Below are 19,043 nucleotides of genomic sequence, written 5' to 3'. Positions count from 1 at the left end.
ATTTCAAATAACCCTAAGGCTATTTTCGTAAAGTTGGGGCTTTCCCTTATTTCAGAGGGGTCCCTGTTGGGCGACTGCTGGGACTGCGAGCTCTAGGAGGAAGAAGAAAAGCCATGGAAGAAGGAGAAAGCGCCTCCACGAAGATGAGGATTTACGTTGGAGGACTAGGTGCTGCCATGACTGAAGACGACCTCAGGAAGGTTTTTAAGAGCGTCGGCGGCGTGGTGGAGGCCGTCGATTTCATTCGTTCCAAATCTCGCAGCTTCGCTTACGTTGATTTCTTTCCGTCCTCCCAATCGTCCGTCTCCAAACTCTTCAGCACTGTAAGTTTTTTTCTCCTCGATTCCATTGCCGAACTCTCATTACGTTGTTTCTTTTTCCCGATTTTGGTATGGTACGTTTCTCTTGAGTGTGTGTTCATATGCTTATCTCGGTATCTGGTTGCGATTTTAACCTAATTGTAGTTCGATTGTTGCATTTTCCGTACCTCTTCATGAATTAGATAGCGCGTTCCTAATTTAGTTGCTGAAAAGTTCGTTATTCTTATACATAGTACAATGGATGTGCTTGGAAAGGAGGAAAATTGAGGCTTGAGAAAGCTAAGGAACATTATCTTGCTCGCTTGAGGCGGGAGTGGGAGGAAGATGCTGAAATTATGAATTATGATGATGGTGCAGACCTGGAGGCTTCTGCTCCAGAATCTACAGAGCATGTTGCGAAATCAGAGCACATTCAGATTTTCTTTCCAAGTTTAGGAGAGGTGATTCTTTGCTTACAAATTTTTCATTTTGAGATGATTCAATCAATGACTGTTCTTTAGATTCTTAAGTATGAATTTGTTTTACAGGTGAAGTCTTTACCAATTAGTGGTACAGGAACTCACAAATATGATTTTCCACATGTTGAGGTGCCTCCTCTTCCTGTGCATTTTTGTGACTGTGAAGAGCATAATGTTTCTGATCCCACGAGCAAATCCATGGACACAAAAACAGGAGATTTGGATGCTGGGAATGGTGGAATGGATGAAGATGAAATCAAGATGATGAATACAGTGTTGAACAAGCTCTTTGAGAGGCAGGATGCTTCTCATGTTAATTGTAATGAGACCATGGCAGTCAAGGATAAAGACAACTCTAAGATATGGACCGATAATCAACCACTTGAAGATGATAAAGAGGATAGTGATGAAGATAACCTTGTGCTTAATGTAATGGCTAGTGGCTCCAATTCCAAACCTATGCCATTGAACAGTGGAAGTAGAAGTTTCAAAGCTCATGGGAACAGTAAGGTTAAGAATTACGCTATCACCATCGCCATTTTATCGTTTTTTCCTTTACGGTTTAAGATATATTTGAGAGGGTATGTTTATCTCAAGGGTTTGTTGAAGCATTTTGGGTTTTTTATATTTCATTCGAGTTTTATCATCTTGAACTTTGCGGTCGAGGTATACTTATAAAAGTGGATCGTTTCAGGGTGCGGACAGGGATCAGAAAGGTAATAGCAGAGTTCAAAGCAAGAAAAGGAAATCGGTTACCGATGAGGAATTTGATAGTAATGAATATGTGCCCAATATCCCTACTGGCAGTGGAAAGGGGAACACAAATCCAGCATATGAGCCAGTTGGACCCTCGAGACCTCAAGCTCCTGATCGAGCAATGCCGATCCAATCTTCACATTCTCAGAAATCTTCATGGAAAACACTTATTTGTGATAAGAGCAAGGCTTCATTCAGCATCTCAGACATACTGCCTTCTGTTCCTTCAGCAAATGAAGAGCAACCAGAAGCAGATGATCTAAGTCTAGCTCATTCATCTCCGAACAGAAACAGCAACCGTGCTACTGCTGCGGTATTGAAAAGAAAAAAAGATAAAACAAAACCCGCGAATAGCAATGTTTCGTTCAGCATTTTAGACACACTGCCTACTGCGTCTTCAGCAGATCAAGAGCAAACAGCAGCTGATGATCCGAATCGAGCTCATTCAACTCCAAACAGAAACAGTGACCTTGCTACTGCTGCGGTATTGAAAAGAAAAAAAGATGAAACGAAACCCGCGAATAGCAATGTTTCGTTCAGCATTTTAGACACACTGCCTACTGCGTCTTCAGCAGATCAAGAGCAAACAGAAGCTGATGATCCGAATCAAGCTCATTCAACTCCAAACAGAAACAGCAACCTTGCTACTGCTGCAGTATTGAAAAGAAAAAAAGATGAAACGAAACCCGCGAATAGCAATGTTTCGATCTGCATTTCAGACGCACTGCCTACTGCATCATCAGCAGATCAAGAGCAAACAGAAGCTGAGGATCTGAATCTAGCTGCAACTGATGCAATATTGGAAAGCAAATCAAAAGAAATGAAATCTGTGGAGAGTTCCCCAGAAGCCGCAAATACAGTTCGAAATGTCACCTCGAATCAAGGAAGAGGCGCTGCATGGAAGCAAAAATCTTCATGGACACAATTAGTTAGCCAGGAAGCCACCTCCTTCAGTATTACTCAAATTTTATCAAACAATACTTCTGAAAAACAGGTACAAAGGGAATCCGATGTCATCAATGTTAATCTCTTTGCGGCAAGCGAAAATAATGATTCAATAGAACAGGAAAGTCGAAGTACTGCGGCAGATGATTCTGCTGCATTTGTAATTACAAAAGATGAAACTGCCTGTTATGATGTCAACAAGAATGACCAACCTGCAGTGCAAGAAAATGAGTCCTCTCCCACCGAAGCTATTGAGAGGCATATTAAACCACAGGAAGCAGGTTCATTTGATGCTAAAAGCGGCGAAACTTGCTGCCCGTTTATGAGAAATTCTCGGTCGGTAGCCGAGTGGACAAAGATAAAAGCTGCTCTTTCTGGTGGATCCAAGAAGAAAAAACAGAGACAATCGGACACTCAATAGCATAGGTATGTAACTCTTAAATCTTGGTTGAATGTGGGGGCTTCATTTGAATGTCTGAACATAAATTGGTTTCATCTACTTATGAACAATCCATTGCAGCTTTGAATGGGTTCTTGGGGTGAAAGTGTTTTTAGCCTCAGAAGGAAAATTTAAAAGCAGGGAAGTTTTATCTACCTGCATTATTGACATTTTATAATTTAGCCTTATAATTTCAGCTATTATTCATAGACAATAGTTTGTATCCTTTAAATTGAGTTTAGATTTGCATTACCCACTCCCAAACGGCTTCAAATATATGGGTTTTTAAACTCTTTCAAACACTAACCAACACGTGTGGTTATTTACTTGGTAGTCGTGTGCCTTCTCGAGCTAGCTTTTCTGCGTGTTAGGAGCTCCAAAAATTATGAAATTTCTTTGGTTGGTCTTAATTCCAGTAAAATTAGGGTTAGTATTGAAATCGGGATGAAAAACAATTGATGGAGGTTGAACGGTCGAGCAATTCACACATGCATTTGCACGCGCTGACACGTGTGGACCATACGTGCGTAGTGTCACAACCTCACTAAGAAGACAAGTAGGTTATGACTCCATACATAGACGGAAAAGGTGGTGATCTTCAAATGGTGTCCATCCAGCCACATGAGGGCTGAAACAAATAGTGTCATGATGTGATTGAGGAGGATGATGCATCATCCAACACAACTAGAAGAATGTGTGTTAAAGCCAAGTTGAGGCATAAGCAAGCTTGGAGAGAATGATGTGACACGAATGTTGAAGACAAGCTTGGAGAGAGGGTTGAGTAGGGCTCCAAGCCATAATCTCAGAAGTTGGGGTTTCGATATGAGTCTTAGTGTACGAACTCTGGAATTAAGTTCGTCTATATGAGAGATGAAAACTCACCAACCTTGGTCTCAATCAGATATCCGATGGACTCTCCATCGATTGGATGACTGCATGCAAAAATAACATCTACTCCAAAAAGATTAGGAATGCTTCAAAATATATAATTAGGGGAGACATGATGTTAGCTCTCTACCAACACGTCTTAATCATGTAATATAAATTTCAAGAAAGATGAATTTTCTTTTATTTTTAGACGGTTATAAATTTTGGGTGGATGATAATTTAAAATTATGATATTTCGTTAATGTATTTTAAAAAATTTTATATACTTTAAGTTATATTTATATAGAGGCTAATCATGAACATAAAATACGAAAGTTACAACTTTTCAAACGTTATCTGTGTATAATAATTTTGGAAACTGTAACAAAAAAAAAAAAAAAACGCATTTATGTTTTCTGTTAGGGAAGTGTTTAAGTTGCATACTTATAATCATTGAAGCTTAACTTGATCGATCGATTTTGGTTGTAAAGAGATTCGAATATCAAGCAAATGTTATTTCTTAGAAATATTCGATCAACAGGAGATTATTTATCATTTTGAGGCTCTTTGATATATTTAGATCTAAAGTCCTTATTTTTCAATATCGTTGTTAGATCGAATTCCCAAGAGTTGCAATCATTTGATTTGGGGGTTTTAGTATTTGTGAACTATGAGTTTGCATATCAAAAGCGTTTATAAAACTTCTTAGGTTCAATTAGTTAAGGTCAACAGATCTTCTTGCATCTGTGTTATGATGTTTAAAGTATATCATAACATTGTTGACACATGTTTATTATAACTAGTTAAAAGTGTCAAACAAAGGGTATACTTTGTTCGAGGGTTCCAGAGAAGGAGTCGTGTCTCGACTGAGGGGAGGCTGTTCAAGGGTTCCATAGACCTCAGAGGAAGTTAGATGGTGTACTTTGTTCGAGGGGAGGATAGTTGGGACAGGAGTCCCACCTTAGCTAATTAAAAGAATGATCATGAGTTTATAAGTAAGGAATCGTGGTATGAGATCTTTCAGAGAAACCAAAAACAAAATCACGAGAACTCATGGTGAGTGCCAAAGGGAAGCACTAAGGCCTTTAGAAAAAACGATCAAAGTTAACATAACTCAAAGAAGTCAATCTTAAAAAGCTTTGTGAGGGTTAAACACGAATGCTTAGTGACTCAACGGACTCGAGTGATCTCGTTGAGCGTAGACAAAAATCGAGTATGCATAAGGTTTAACGAGCATGTTCAATTAGTTGTATGAGTAGCATATAGTTTTCTTTCTATGCCATATGAGCTATTTAGTACACATGGTTTTTCTCCAATACATTAATGGTTTGATTCCATTACACTAAGAATATAGGGATGTCGTGACGTGTTATTCTCTATAGGGTATCAGGTAAACGAGTAGCTATCCTAATTACGCTACGATGTTGCTGATATCATCCGAGCATCACAATTGGTATTAGAGAAAAGTTAAAGGTCCATTTTGGTAATGATTCCTCATCAACATAAAATTTAGGACGTTACATCTTGATTTAAGATTAATATTTTTATACGTCATAGATTCGGTTCAAAATTTTGCTATAGATCCTTTAGGGTTTAGGGTTCAAACTCTCGATCTTCTACTCAGATTCTTACGAAAAAAAGCACAACACGAACACTCGAACAAGAAAGACGAAGAAGAAAAGGCAGTGATTCATACGAAACGATCATATTATAGATATATATATAATATTATAATATATAGTATAAGAGCAATATTTAGGAATGCATTTGGGCTTATTTATGATCCAAAATAAAGGTTAATCTAAAAGCAAGGTAGGATTAATAGATGATAGGGGCTATAATATTAATCTAATTAATGTGAAGTGGGGACTTAGAAATCATCTTGGCTTCTTCTCCTTCCACCAGACCCACTTTCCCTTTGGCAATTGAAATAAACGGCTGCCACCGGCAAGCCTAGATTGTAAAGCTCTGCAAAGTCTCTTGTGTTGAAGTTCTGGCGCCACCCAGGAGCGTACACCGTTTGCCTTCCAAGCTGTCGAAACAACACCAGCACCAGACGATGGATACCCACCGTTGGCCTTGGGCTCTCATAGCACACGATCTCTTGACCTACCATTGTTCCAACCACAAATGAATATCGATTAATATATGTATAACTAAGATGTCGGAGTCGGTTTAAGTCCTATGTTTTCACGTGACATTAAACTCGAGAAAAGAAGAAACTAGAATTTATGAATAATGCGTCTGTTGGGGAGAGGCTGCTGGATCTCACGATCCATCCCCCTTGGAGACCTAGCGTCCTCGAAGTATACCGCTTGGTGATGGGCTTTGATACCATTTGTAATAGTCCAAGCTCACCGCTAGTAAATATTGTCCACTTTAGCCTGTTACGTATCACCGTCAGCTTCACGGTTTTAAAACGCGTCTGCTAGGAAGAAGTTTCCACACGTTTATAAAGAATGTTTCGTTCTCCTTCCTAATCGATGTGGGATATCACAAATCACCCTTGGAGACCCAATGTCCTCACTGGCACACTGCTCAGTGATGGGGTTTGATACCATTTGTAACAGTCCAAGCCCACCGCTAGTAGATATTGTTCGTTTTATCCCGTTACGTGTCGTCGTCAGCCTCATGGTTTTAGAACACGTCTGCTGGGTAGAGGTTTCCACACCTTAAGTATGTTTTGTTCCCCTCTCCAACCAAGGTGGGAACTCACAAATCCCCCTTGGAACGTCCTCGTTGACACACCGCTCGGAGACGGACTTTGATACTATTTGTAACAGTCCAAACCCACCGCCAGATATTGTTCACTTTAACCCGTTACGTATTGTCATCCGTCTCACCGTTTTAAAACGCATCTACTAGGGAGAGATTTCCACACTCAATGTGTTTCGTTTCTCTCTCCAACTGATGTGCACAGATATGCTTTGAAGTCAGATATTCAAATTTTCATACTCGTAATGTTAGAAATTGACGGGAGAAAAAGCTAATTTAATATTTTTTTGGGATCTCTTTCTCAAAGTACTTTAATAATGGTAAGGAATATATAAGGTTATGGAGGCATCCCTATCAAACTTTTAATAAACTTGATGACATAAACAAATCTCTATAAACAAAGTGTTTAGAAACATAAAGATAACATACCAAAGGTCGCTCCAGTTGTAGCGGGGATATCAGTCACCAACCTGCAAATCGAACCGAAACAATTATATACATTTACATCGGGACGAATCCACGTTGGAGTTAAAGGGGCACGTGTCCCCGAAACTATCCATTTAATTCACGAAAGGACACTGACAATCTCCAATTCTAGAGACATCTATGATTCTATTACATCCTAAAAATCGATGGTTCGATTCTTTACCTTATTATATTTAAAATATAATAATGTTTAAAAATTATTATTAACATTAAAAATTTAAACTTTCAATCTATAAAAAAAAAAAAAAGATTCGTCAGGATCAGGTAAAAATGTACGTATGGACGAGCGTTCTGATTAGTTATTAGAAAGAATGATTCCTGTTTTGGAAAAAAATAGGTTACCTTTCTCGGGAAAAGTAAAAAGAAAAATTACCCATGATGAAAAATTATTCAATGAGGTCGCCACAACGTGGCCAACTCTTAATAACGATTATATATATATATATATATATATATATATATATATATATATATATATATATCAAAAAAATGTTTGCGTTTTAATAATCATAGGATGCAAAAGTGAAGCAGGCGTACAAATTTTTTGTTTCACATTTAACGGTGTAAAATTATCGATTGTATTATGATGACCTCTCGACACCGTAAAAAAAAATTTAGAGTGAAAAGGTAAAAAAAAAAAAAAAAAAAAAAAAAAAAAGACTTACCAATGCAAGTATTCCCTTAGATTAGGGTCACTAGGGCTAGGAGCATCAGGATCCACCATAACCTATAGCAAACAAAGTGAACTGAAAGGGTAAAAAACATGCATGGCCAAGAAAGTGAAAAAGTAAAAACAAAGGATTTACCAAAGTGAAGAAGGTGCGAAGGTCAGTGCCACCAATCTCAACTCTTGGCTGGTTGACAACTTGAGAGGGTTTGAGCTCACACCCATTGCTAATTTCCCTATTGTTGTAAGTAGCCCTAATTGAAATGGACCTCGTGAACGAGTCGATAACGTCGCCGATGACTCTCCCGACGACCAAAGGGTCACGGTCTCTCGGCATGGCGTCGAAAGGATGGTAGGTTGGGTATTGATGTACGTGAGAGAGAGCTGAAAAGATGTGTAATTGTCTGGTGAAGAAGTTATTGAAGGGCAATCCCTTATTTATATACTTTTGAGAGGACCCTACCATTGTTAGCTGTTGTCATCTAGAGATTCTTCACATTCTTCATGTCTCTATCATGTTTCTTTGTAATCTCATGTTCTTTTCTTTCTTTCATTTTTTTTTTTTTTTTGTTACGAATTTTATAAAAATATACGAGTTCGATATGGAACTCGTTACGATTGACGTTTAATTACGTGAGATTATGAAGTTTAGTGGATCTATTGAAACACTGTTGTGAGAGATCCCACGTTGGTTGGTGAGGAGAATGAAGTATTCTTTCTAACAGTGTGTATACTTTTCCCTATCAGACAGTTTTAAAACTGTGAAACTAACGACTGTACGTAATGGGCTAAAGCGGACAATGTTTGCTAGCGGTGGACTTGGGTGCACGCACTCGCTTCTCAGTTCTGACGGTGATACGTAATAGACTAAAGTTAACAATATCTGCTGCTAGTGGTGAGCTTAGGTGTCCTTTGCATCCCAGCAACAGGACAACGTTACCTACTTGTTCTTGCTCACATGCATCTTAAGAGGTCACCGAATAGTGACTTTCAATTTCTTAAAGTATTTTTTAACTCTCGTATTTCTTAACATCGTTCTTATTCAAATATGGATTCGGTTTATTCAAATACCTCTCATTTACTCGAGCCTCACATTTGCAGTCAAGTAAGAAAATGTCATTAAATGAGTTATGATCGAAATTAAAAAGAAAAAAATAAAATGTTATTTAAGTAAATTTGAGTTAATGTTTAGAAATTATGAATTTATCACCGACGTATTAATTCATAATAGAAAGTTTATGAACGATTTATCTTAAAAAAATTTACATGTTAAACATATAAGTTATATTTTGCTTATATGATTTAAATATATCGACCGACCAGTCTCACAACATTCTGAACCTAGCTCACGTTTATTTCAAATTAAATATAATAATTATATGAAAGATAAAAACATGTTAAAATAACTCGTGTTAGTTTATGAAGATAATCTTTACGAGGTGTTTCAGTTTGAGTCCATGAATTCGGGAAGAAGATAAAGAAAAGTTTTCACTTTATTACGTTCATGTTCATCTCTCTTCTTTATGCCACCTACTTTTGTACTTTGTGGTATTTTTTTTATTATTTGTTTTGATTCTTGCTTATTTCATTCCCTTATTTATCATTCTTTCATCGAAATAGAGTAATTATATTTATGATAATTAAGTGTACTAGAAACTCGAATTCATTAGAGGACGACTAAATTTTCAAGTTTAATTGTAAATAGGGAATGAGTTTCGGGTACAAATTCAAATAAATGCAAAACGACTCAAAATACACGTACAGAACTGACAGCCAAGGATGACATTTTTTGTGACCTCGCAGCTCTCGAGTGCTCCCCCACCTCGGTTAGAAGTCAGCAGTCACTTGAAAAATAATGAAGAGCGGGTGAATATAAAAATACTCAGCAAGCAGCTTGCTTTTAGTCTCTCATTGCATTTTTATCCTAGTAGGTTGCCGTGGTATTTTCTTTAGGCTCTAGGAAGTTAAGACCTAATCTCTAAAACTATCAGGTTGTTTAACATTTCTGTATTTTGATTCAGATAGCTTACTTTGCCTATGAAGTGAAAGAGTGACATCCTGAGTTGAGGCGCTACCTCAATAGAATCTGGTGGGATAGTATGACGTCTGTTGATTTGAATATAATCTAGGGAAGGTTAGCTAGCGGGCCCTTGCACAGGACCATGATGTAAACCTAGTTAGGGAGAGCAACTTCGTGTGTCAACCAACTACTATATCAATCTGTATGGTCCCATGCCCCATCTTAAGATCAATTTACAACACAAAGACCCTGCTCAGGAGATTCTTTCCATTTGCACAAGGTAAAGGTACCTAGTTGTCTCGACACACTTCCTTAACGGCCTAGGCTTAGCGCAACATATCGCTCATGAGGACCTATCAATTGGCAAAGGGTGCTATTGGGTCCGACCTACGTCGCTAATAATGCTATTGGGGTAGCTACTGGAGTGGATAGAGTGGCAGAGACTCTAGTGACATCATTCACACTACTAGCAACCTAGAGAGATATCTTGGTCATTCCGAGGTGGTGTGGAGGTCTACTAGGTTTCCAGGACATCTAGATTGCTACAAACATGGACTCTATATTCCAAAAGTCTATATACTAACTCCTTGAATTTTTTTTGGTCTATGATCACTAAGGTTTAGATCCATAATTGTTGCTTACAATCCTAAGGTACACTAGTCGAAGGTCAAGTCCACGGATATGTATATGAGCTAACATTTGGTCCATGTGCGCTTATGTAGGTCGTGTATAGAAAAGTATTATACATGCAATTTTGTCGAGACTAAAAGTAGAGACTAAAGTCATGTCATGATTTTTTGTGGAAGTAAATATCTCAAACATGTTTGCATGTGGTTGCATTTCTTGACCAGAAATAGGGTTACTTACTATGATGTCCCACATTGGTTGGGGAGGAGAACAAAACACCCTTTATAAGGGTGTGGAAACCTTCCTCTGCAGATGCGTTTTAAAGCCTTGAGGGGAAGCCCGAAAAGGAAAGCCCAAAGAGGACAATATCTGTTAGTGTTCGATCTAGACGATGTGTGATGTGTCAGCCTTCTCGCTGTTCCCCGAAGGGGGATAGACACAAGGCTATATGCTAGTAAGGACGCTGGGCCTCAAAGGGGGGTGAATTCGGAGGGGATCCTACATTGATTGGAGAATGTCAACGAGGACGTTGGTCCCCGAAGGGGGTTGGAATGTGATGTCCCACATTGGTTGGGGAGGAGAACAAAATCCCCTTTATAAGGGTGTGAAACCTTCCTGTAGCAGACGCCTTCTAAAGCCCTGGTTGGGGAGGAGAACAAAACGCCTTCTAAAGCCCTGGTTGGGGAGGAGAACAAAACGCCTTCTAAAGCCCTGGTTGGGGAGGAGAACAAAACGCCTTCTAAAGCCCTGGTTGGGGAGGAGAACAAAACGCCTTCTAAAGCCCTGGTTGGGGAGGAGAACAAAACGCCTTCTAAAGCCCTGGTTGGGGAGGAGAACAAAACGCCTTCTAAAGCCCTGGTTGGGGAGGAGAACAAAACGCCTTCTAAAGCCCTGGTTGGGGAGGAGAACAAAACGCCTTCTAAAGCCCTGGTTGGGGAGGAGAACAAAACGCCTTCTAAAGCCCTGGTTGGGGAGGAGAACAAAACGCCTTCTAAAGCCCTGGTTGGGGAGGAGAACAAAACGCCTTCTAAAGCCCTGGTTGGGGAGGAGAACAAAACGCCTTCTAAAGCCCTGGTTGGGGAGGAGAACAAAACGCCTTCTAAAGCCCTGGTTGGGGAGGAGAACAAAACGCCTTCTAAAGCCCTGGTTGGGGAGGAGAACAAAACGCCTTCTAAAGCCCCTTGAGGGGAAGCGCGAGGAGAACAAATCCCCATTATAAGGGTCCTTCTAAAGCCCCTTGAGGGGAAGCGCGAAACGGAAAGCCCAAAGACGCTTAAATTGTAGCCCTTAGGTTAGATCAAAACGATTTTGTTGCTTTGAACTTGATGTTCTTTCGTTTCCGCTATTTAAAATGAATTCACGAACATTAATTCCATGACATTTTTCGGAAATGTTTTGAAAGATTTTTTTTTAGCTCACAATCACTCACAACCATTTATTCCGAGTCTATAAGTCAGTTTTGTTAAATTTAGGTACCAGATAGAAACAAATGTAAAAGTTAAAGAGCTAAACTCGTAATTTATACAAATCTAAACACGGGTTTTCGATAAAACACAAGAACGAGCCAAAAGAAACATGGATTAAAAATCAAAACATCATCAACATATGCATCTATTTCACAAAATTTGATGTAATCACAAGTGAAATTTGTTGGAATGTCTCTTATTTGTTGTGCATTCATCGCTATCAAAAGGAATATTTATACGTTTGTATGGAGTTTCTTGTCAACTTTTGTGCACTTGCTTTGGTCCATATAAATTTGCAAGATAAGATTCCAAGTTAAGACAAGCAAAGAAGTTAAAACGTCGACGCATTACATGTGATATTTCTTTTATTTTGTTTCTATTTATAGTACTCTTTGTGTTTGATGAACCAAAAAGCAAGGATTTGAGAAAAGAAAGTGAAAGTCCCATGAATTGTTTGAATGGCTAAGCCACCACCACACCTCCTACACGAATATTGTTTTAAGGCATTTTACAACTCGTATATTAGGGTTATAATCGAATCGAAACAAATTGAGTTGAACTATAAACGTAATAAGTTATATGTATCTGTAGATTCGAGTTCATCGAATGTTCAGAATTGTTCACACGTTTTGTTGGTTTAATTTAGTGAGCTGAGCTTTATCAAATGTTCCAATAAATGTTGATTGATATCATGTCTGTATTCTCATACGTGTATCATATCAAAGCTAGTTTGATAATTAAATTTATCGTAACTTATTTATTTTAGTTTTTGGGTTAATTAGTGAATTAACATGGCATTAGAGTAGAATATCTTGTGTTGAGCTTCTGTAGTGTCGTTTGTGACACTTGAGTAAACGAGGGGTACATGAATGAACTGACACCACATCTGAATAAGAGCAATCGTGATGATATGATGACTAAGAAAGACTTAAAAGAATTGAAAGTCGGTGCACCTTGTTTTTCAATAACTCAATCATATGAACTTCATAGTTAAGAATTTTCCTAAGATGCATGGGATTGAGAACACAGTATGCTAGAAGGACTCGTGTTGGTTTGTGGGGATAGTCTTCACTCTTAGAAGTAAGGAGTAAATAACGTTACCCTGTAGCAAGGGATGTAGGGAAATGTTGGGGTCATTAGGTACTGAATCCTGATCTGAATTCTAGGCACGATAGTCTTCAATTTTAGAAGCGAGGGGTAAATAACGTGACCCTGTTGCAAGGGATGTAGGGAATGTCGGGGTCATTAGGTATCGAATCCTGATCTGAATTCTGGGCACGATAGTTTTCACTCTTAGAAGCGAGGAGTAAATAACGTTACCCTGTCGCAAAGGATGTAGGGGAATGTCAAGGTCATTAGGTATCGAATCCTAATTCAAATTCTAGGCACGATAGTATTCACTCTTAGAAGTGAGGCGTAAATAACGTGACCCTGTTGCAAGGGATGTAGGGAATCGGGGTCATTAGGTAGCGAATCCTGATCTGAATTCTGGGCACGATATTCTTCACTCTTAGAAGCTACGAGTAAATAACGTGACCCTGTTGCAAGGGACGTAGGAAAATGTCGAGGTTATTAGATACCGAATCCTGATCCGAGGCATAAATTGTGTTATAATCCTCTTCAAAGGCCTGCAAATGCATCAACAAGTGATTTTTATTTGTTATTGATAAGAACAAAGATTTTTATTTATGAAGACGACAAAGTTTGCATCATCTTTCTTTTATTGTTACTCCACCTTTCCTATAAACAAGCTTTAAGGCTTCCAATACAACAGTGAGCTTTAACTTATCCATTGACCAAGTAGTGAGTGGAGTGTCGAATAACTAAGTGCACGTGAGCCACACCTATATTCAACCGACATAATAGGCTTTCCTTAAACCCTAATTTACCCATTCATGTTTTTTATATTTGTCGGTTCTTTTGTTTCATTTACAATATTCCTCCCCAATTTCTTTAGGGCAAACCTTTACTTTCGATTTTAGGTAATCTAGTATCAGAGCGAGTTTCGATTATGAGATTTATGGATTATGAGTCCATTACACTTCTGTTGCGCATGACACTCGAGTAAAAGAAAGATATAAGAATGAACCGAAACCACATAGAATGAGAAAGGATTATGAGTCCACCATGCTTCCGTTGCGCATATGACACTCGAGTAAAAGAAGGGTACATGAATGAACCGAAACCACATCGGAATGAGAAAGGATTATGAGTCCACCATGCTTCCGTTGCGCATATGACACTCGAGTAAAAGAAGGGTACATGAATGAACCGAAACCACATCGGAATGAGAAAGGATTATGAGTCCACCATGCTTCCGTTGCGCATATGACACTCGAGTAAAAGAAGGGTACATGAATGAACCGAAACCACATCGGAATGAGAAAGGATTATGAGTCCACCATGCTTCCGTTGCGCATATGACACTCGAGTAAAAGAAGGGTACATGAATGAACCGAAACCACATCGGAATGAGAAAGGATTATGAGTCCACCATGCTTCCGTTGCGCATATGACACTCGAGTAAAGAAATGGTACATGAATGAACTGAGACCATATCGAAATGAGAAAGATCATGAAGATAGGATAGGTAAGAAAGACATAAAAAAACTGAAAGTTATTACCTATACCAACAAGGTGCACTGTAACAGTCCAAGCCCACCGCTAGCATATATTGTCTACTTTAATCGTTACGTATCGCCTTCAACCTCACGGTTTTAAAACGCGTATGTTAGAGAGAGGTTTTCACACCCTTATAAGGAATGTTTCGTTCCACTCTCCAACCGACATGCGATCTCAAGCGCACTTTCCTTTTGGGTGACTCAATCATAAAATAACATGATCGTGTCGTCAGAACTCAGAGATGTAGGGGAATGCCAAAACCATTAGGTATTGAATCCGAATTTCGACTCCTGATCTAAATTATGGGCATGAGTCGATACGAAAACTTTACTCGATCATACTAATTCATTTCGGAAGTGCTTCTCAAACATATTTCTAGGTTTCTATGTTAGGAAGGTGGAATTCTTAAGAAATGATGAAGGATAAAATCGTACGAATAATATCACTCACAACACTAAATTTGGAATTTTCTAGAAAACGAAAAGGTATAAAGAAAAAGAAAGCAAAAAATAACATAAAATAAAAATAAGAATCTCCAAAATTAAAATTTTAACATTCGATTGAGATATATATTTGATAGAATCTCTCTCGAGCAAAGGTAATAAAGAAAAAGACTATTATTCTTATTATTCTTCTATATTCGAGCATAATCACGTCCAGTTGTTTATTTTGTTTTCTCGGTTAAGAACGGTTAATACTATCAATTTTGAATATAGCACTTGAAGAAGGTCTCGTGACAATGAAGACGTCTTTTTTCATTTATATATAACTTTTGACACTGACCGATGTAGAACTTTGATTTCTTTTATAACCCTACGAGTAAGCATCGAACATACGGGTGCGCATGGATTAGATTAGGTTGGGTGGAAAAATCTTTTGAATCAACCCAAAATTATGAGTTGGTTAGGTTGGTGACCCGAGCAATCCGGATAGAGTTCACAACCCAACTCAACCTTCTATTTTGGAGTTGAGTTGTAGGTTGTTCATTTTTTTAGTTATTAAAAAAAATTATATTTATCCACAGTACATGTTATATTAATAACTAAAATCTTATAAATCTCAGATGTCAGACATTCACGAGTCACAACATAGAGCTAATATCGGTTACAAACGTCAAATATTCTTAATTTTCATAATAATCTTAAAAGTATGGTAACATAAGGTCGGGCTGTTACCTTGTCATGACCCGATTTTCAAGGTTTTGAATCTCAAACCGAGACTAAAAAGACAAAGACAATAGCAAATAAAAATAAAAGATGTAGATCTAATAAAATTTAAATCAAATAAAGACAACAACACCAAAATTAAATACAAAGTAAAATCTAAATTATAAAATGATGTTCAAATTTATTAGAAATAGGGAAACATGTTTGGGTTACAATTACAAATCGAAATACAAAAATGGACTGACTCTCGGGAACAACTCCTCTATGGCCACACAAATCTCGACTAGTCCTCCACCTCATTATACAGTTTGCAAATACCTCAAAAAAGACAGGAGTAAAGGGTGAGCATAAAAATACTCAGTAAGTAATCTACTTGCATGCTCATCGCATCTTTATCATAGTAGGTATTCATGAGCTTTACTTTAGGCTCTAGGAAGTTCGAGCCTAGTCTCAATTACTATCTGAGCACCTGGGGTGCCTCAAAGTTTCAAGCGATACTTTAACTACTCACGGGCCAATTCTGGGTTCGGAGGTGGTAGTTCACCCTTTTCTGAGGTCGCAGGTCGACTAACCAACAAACTCTCTCCTGATGAGGACAATAAAGTGTGTGCTAGCCTACTCATTGTCCAAGGGAGGATAGCTGACAAACTCATTCCATAGAACCATATAGTCACCAAAAGTCGAGGGTGCAACCCCCTATGCTTACCAGCTCCAATGATTACCCACGTGTATCCACATCCCCTCCATAGGACGGATCTACAATACCTGCGTGATTCACGTCCCCCCATACGACAGATATGTATTTTTCGTGGGATCTCGTCCCCATACTTCATTTGTTTCACGTGAATTATTTATTTCGAAAGAGAATATCATAGAAACCTTTGGTTGATGACATATTCATTTAATTGGGTCATTTGTAATGGGCAAAGATAAGATTCAAAAGCTTGTCTTATAGCTATCATGAACATGACAAATTCTTTCTTAGTTATTTAATTGTTATTCTCTTAGTATAATGTTTTGTAAATATAGTAACAATCGTCTATGGTTTTATTGGCCAAACCAAAAAGCAAAAATTTGACTCCATTCAAAGGTATCTTTGGGGAAGTGGAAGCCCCACGAATCATTTGCATTGTTCTTCCATCCTTCATCTAAGAATATTCTCCAACTATTGAAGGGGTTGGAGAAGGAAGAGTGGAGAAGAAGGAAAGATGATTTGATTTTTACGTGTCGGTTAATTTACAAATTCAGTCATACTTTTCGAGATAGTTAGAATTAGTTCGTCAATAGCATGCTAGTCATACTCATTTGGTACTTGACGGTGCATGCTGTCAGGAACTTTCAAGTTTATAGAGGAAGCAATTCTCGATATACAGCTAATAGGGATAAACAATTTTTGTAACGTCTCGTACTCATGACTTAGAATAGGAGTTGGATATCCATATAAACCAACACAAACTCAATAGGGATAACTCATTTTCGTAACGTTTCGTGCCCATGATTCAGACTAGAGATAACCCATAATCATAACAACTCGTATTCATGATTCAGACAAGGAGTTGGATATCGACATAAACCAACATGAGTTCGTTTGGCATGCCTTTTGCTCCTCACGTGCTTTCTGGGTAAAAGCATTTCTTTTAAGTCAAACATGTTTGACCGATGATTGAGCTACCAAAATACTTTCTGGGTAAAAGCATTTCTTTTAAGCTAAACACGTTTGACCTATGATTGAGCTACCAAAATACTTTCTGGGTAAAAGCATTTCTTTTAAGCCAAACACGTTTGACCTATGATTGAGCCACCAAAATGCTTTCTGAGTCATAGTATTTCTTTCAAACCAAGCACGTTTGACCTATGATTGAGCCACAAAAATGAAAGAAAGACATGATATCCATACCCAAGATTGTGAACTACCATATTCTCAGGATCGCTCTCATTTAAATGTCGTAATAATTCATTCATATACATCGACCATTTTGGATTCAATCAATATGACAACAAAGAATCTAATATTGTTCGAAATATTACGTAAAGCAATTAAGAAAGAATATTGTAAAGAGGACAACATGATCAACAAATAAGATATCATAAGTAGAATAGGATTTAAGATATCATGTCATTTGGGTCGATGCATGTTCCAAATGATGTCCTTCGAAAAGACGTATCCCTACTTAAGTTACTCGAACTCTCCATTCTCACAATACAACTTCCTTTAACAAGATTCGTTTTTTTTTTCTTCTTTTCATAACTCTCGAACGTTTTCTGAAAAGCCTGTCTACATGAACGTTTACTTACTATGTGAGGGAGAAGACCGTAAAAACCCATAATGCACGTGGATAACTTTCTCTTTACCTGAAGGAACTTTTGTCAATACAACAATATTTCTTAATTAACCCTAACCCAATACAAGCAGAGATTCAAACTTTTGATTTCTCAATTGTAGATGTTGGATGATGAAAGTCCCACATCGGCTAATTTAAGGAATGATCATGGGTTTATAATCAAGGAATACTATCTCTATTGGGAGGAGGCCTTTTGAGGAAGCCCAAAGCAAAGTCACGAGAGTTTATACTCAAAGTGGACAATATCATACCATTGTGCAGAGTCGTGTTCATCTAATATGGTATCAGAGCCATGTCGTAAACTTAGTCGTGCCAATAGATTGGTAAATCCTCAAATGTCGAACAAAGGACTCCAAAAGAAAAGGGGTCGAGCCTCCTCGAAGGCATAGTAAAAAATGACTAAGACTCCAAAAGAAAAAGGAGTCGAGCCTCGATTAAGGGGAGGTGTTGGATGATGAAAGTCCCACATCGGCTAATTTAGGGCACGAGAGCCTCCTCAAAGGCATAGTAAAAAATAACTAAGACTCCAAAAGAAAAAGAAGTCGAGCCTCGATTAAGGGGAGGTGTTGGATGATGAAAGTCTCACATCGGTTAATTTAGGGCACGATCATGGGTTTATAATCAAGGGGGAAGCTCAAAGCAAAGCCATGAGAGTTTTATCATATCATTGTGGAGAGTCCGATCATGGGTTTATAATCAAGGGGGAAGCTCAAAGCAAAGCCATGAGAGTTTTATCATATCATTGTGGAGAGTCGTGTTCATCTAACAATAGATAGGTATCTTAATCAATTAAACTACGGTTAGATAACAAGCTTATTATGAATCGACCGATGTGAAATGAGCTAAAATATGTTTTTCTATCTATAAAATTACTCGGTTGATGGATTTCAGCCTTTAAGATCTCTAATGAAAAAAGAGGGAAATAATCAACTTGAGTATAGCTTAATTATTCACGACACATAACTATCATATGAATTTAAATTATACTCGATCGAGCGAGTTAAAAAGAAGAGACGAGAAGAAAGTAATAACATGCAAAAAGTAAATTTGAGGGAGACATAAAGAATCAAAGTAGGTACTAATAAAGATAGGGGATGGTTTTGAAGATTAGAAATTGACAAGAGAGAATATGTTTGTAATTTTGTCC

The 19,043-nt window shown here is 38.0% G+C and overlaps 2 protein-coding genes across 2 annotated transcripts; one reads left to right on the top strand and one right to left on the bottom strand.

The window, feature by feature from the left end:
* The first annotated feature begins 53 nt into the window (after positions 1-53).
* Positions 54-3,073, top strand: ROS3 (RNA-binding (RRM/RBD/RNP motifs) family protein). Its single transcript, XM_023664898.2, has 4 exons — positions 54-323; positions 554-760; positions 848-1,288; positions 1,473-3,073. The coding sequence occupies exons 1-4, from the start codon at positions 114-116 to the stop codon at positions 2,898-2,900; spliced, it is 2,286 nt and encodes a 761-aa protein (XP_023520666.2). The 5' UTR covers positions 54-113; the 3' UTR covers positions 2,901-3,073.
* A 2,401-nt stretch (positions 3,074-5,474) lies between these two features.
* On the bottom strand, positions 5,475-8,057 carry FT (PEBP (phosphatidylethanolamine-binding protein) family protein). Its single transcript, XM_023664873.2, has 4 exons — positions 7,793-8,057; positions 7,652-7,713; positions 6,930-6,970; positions 5,475-5,894 (listed from the first exon to the last, which is right to left on the bottom strand). Exons 1-4 carry the CDS (start codon positions 7,988-7,990, stop codon positions 5,656-5,658), a joined length of 540 nt encoding a protein of 179 aa, XP_023520641.1. The 5' UTR covers positions 7,991-8,057; the 3' UTR covers positions 5,475-5,655.
* Positions 8,058-19,043: the final 10,986 nt, after the last annotated feature.

Source organism: Cucurbita pepo, chromosome 4 (genome assembly GCF_057944985.1).
Source record: "Cucurbita pepo subsp. pepo isolate OVF chromosome 4, ASM5794498v1, whole genome shotgun sequence".
Classification (NCBI taxonomy): Eukaryota; Viridiplantae; Streptophyta; class Magnoliopsida; order Cucurbitales; family Cucurbitaceae; genus Cucurbita; species Cucurbita pepo.
This window is presented reverse-complemented; position numbering and strand designations above follow the sequence as displayed.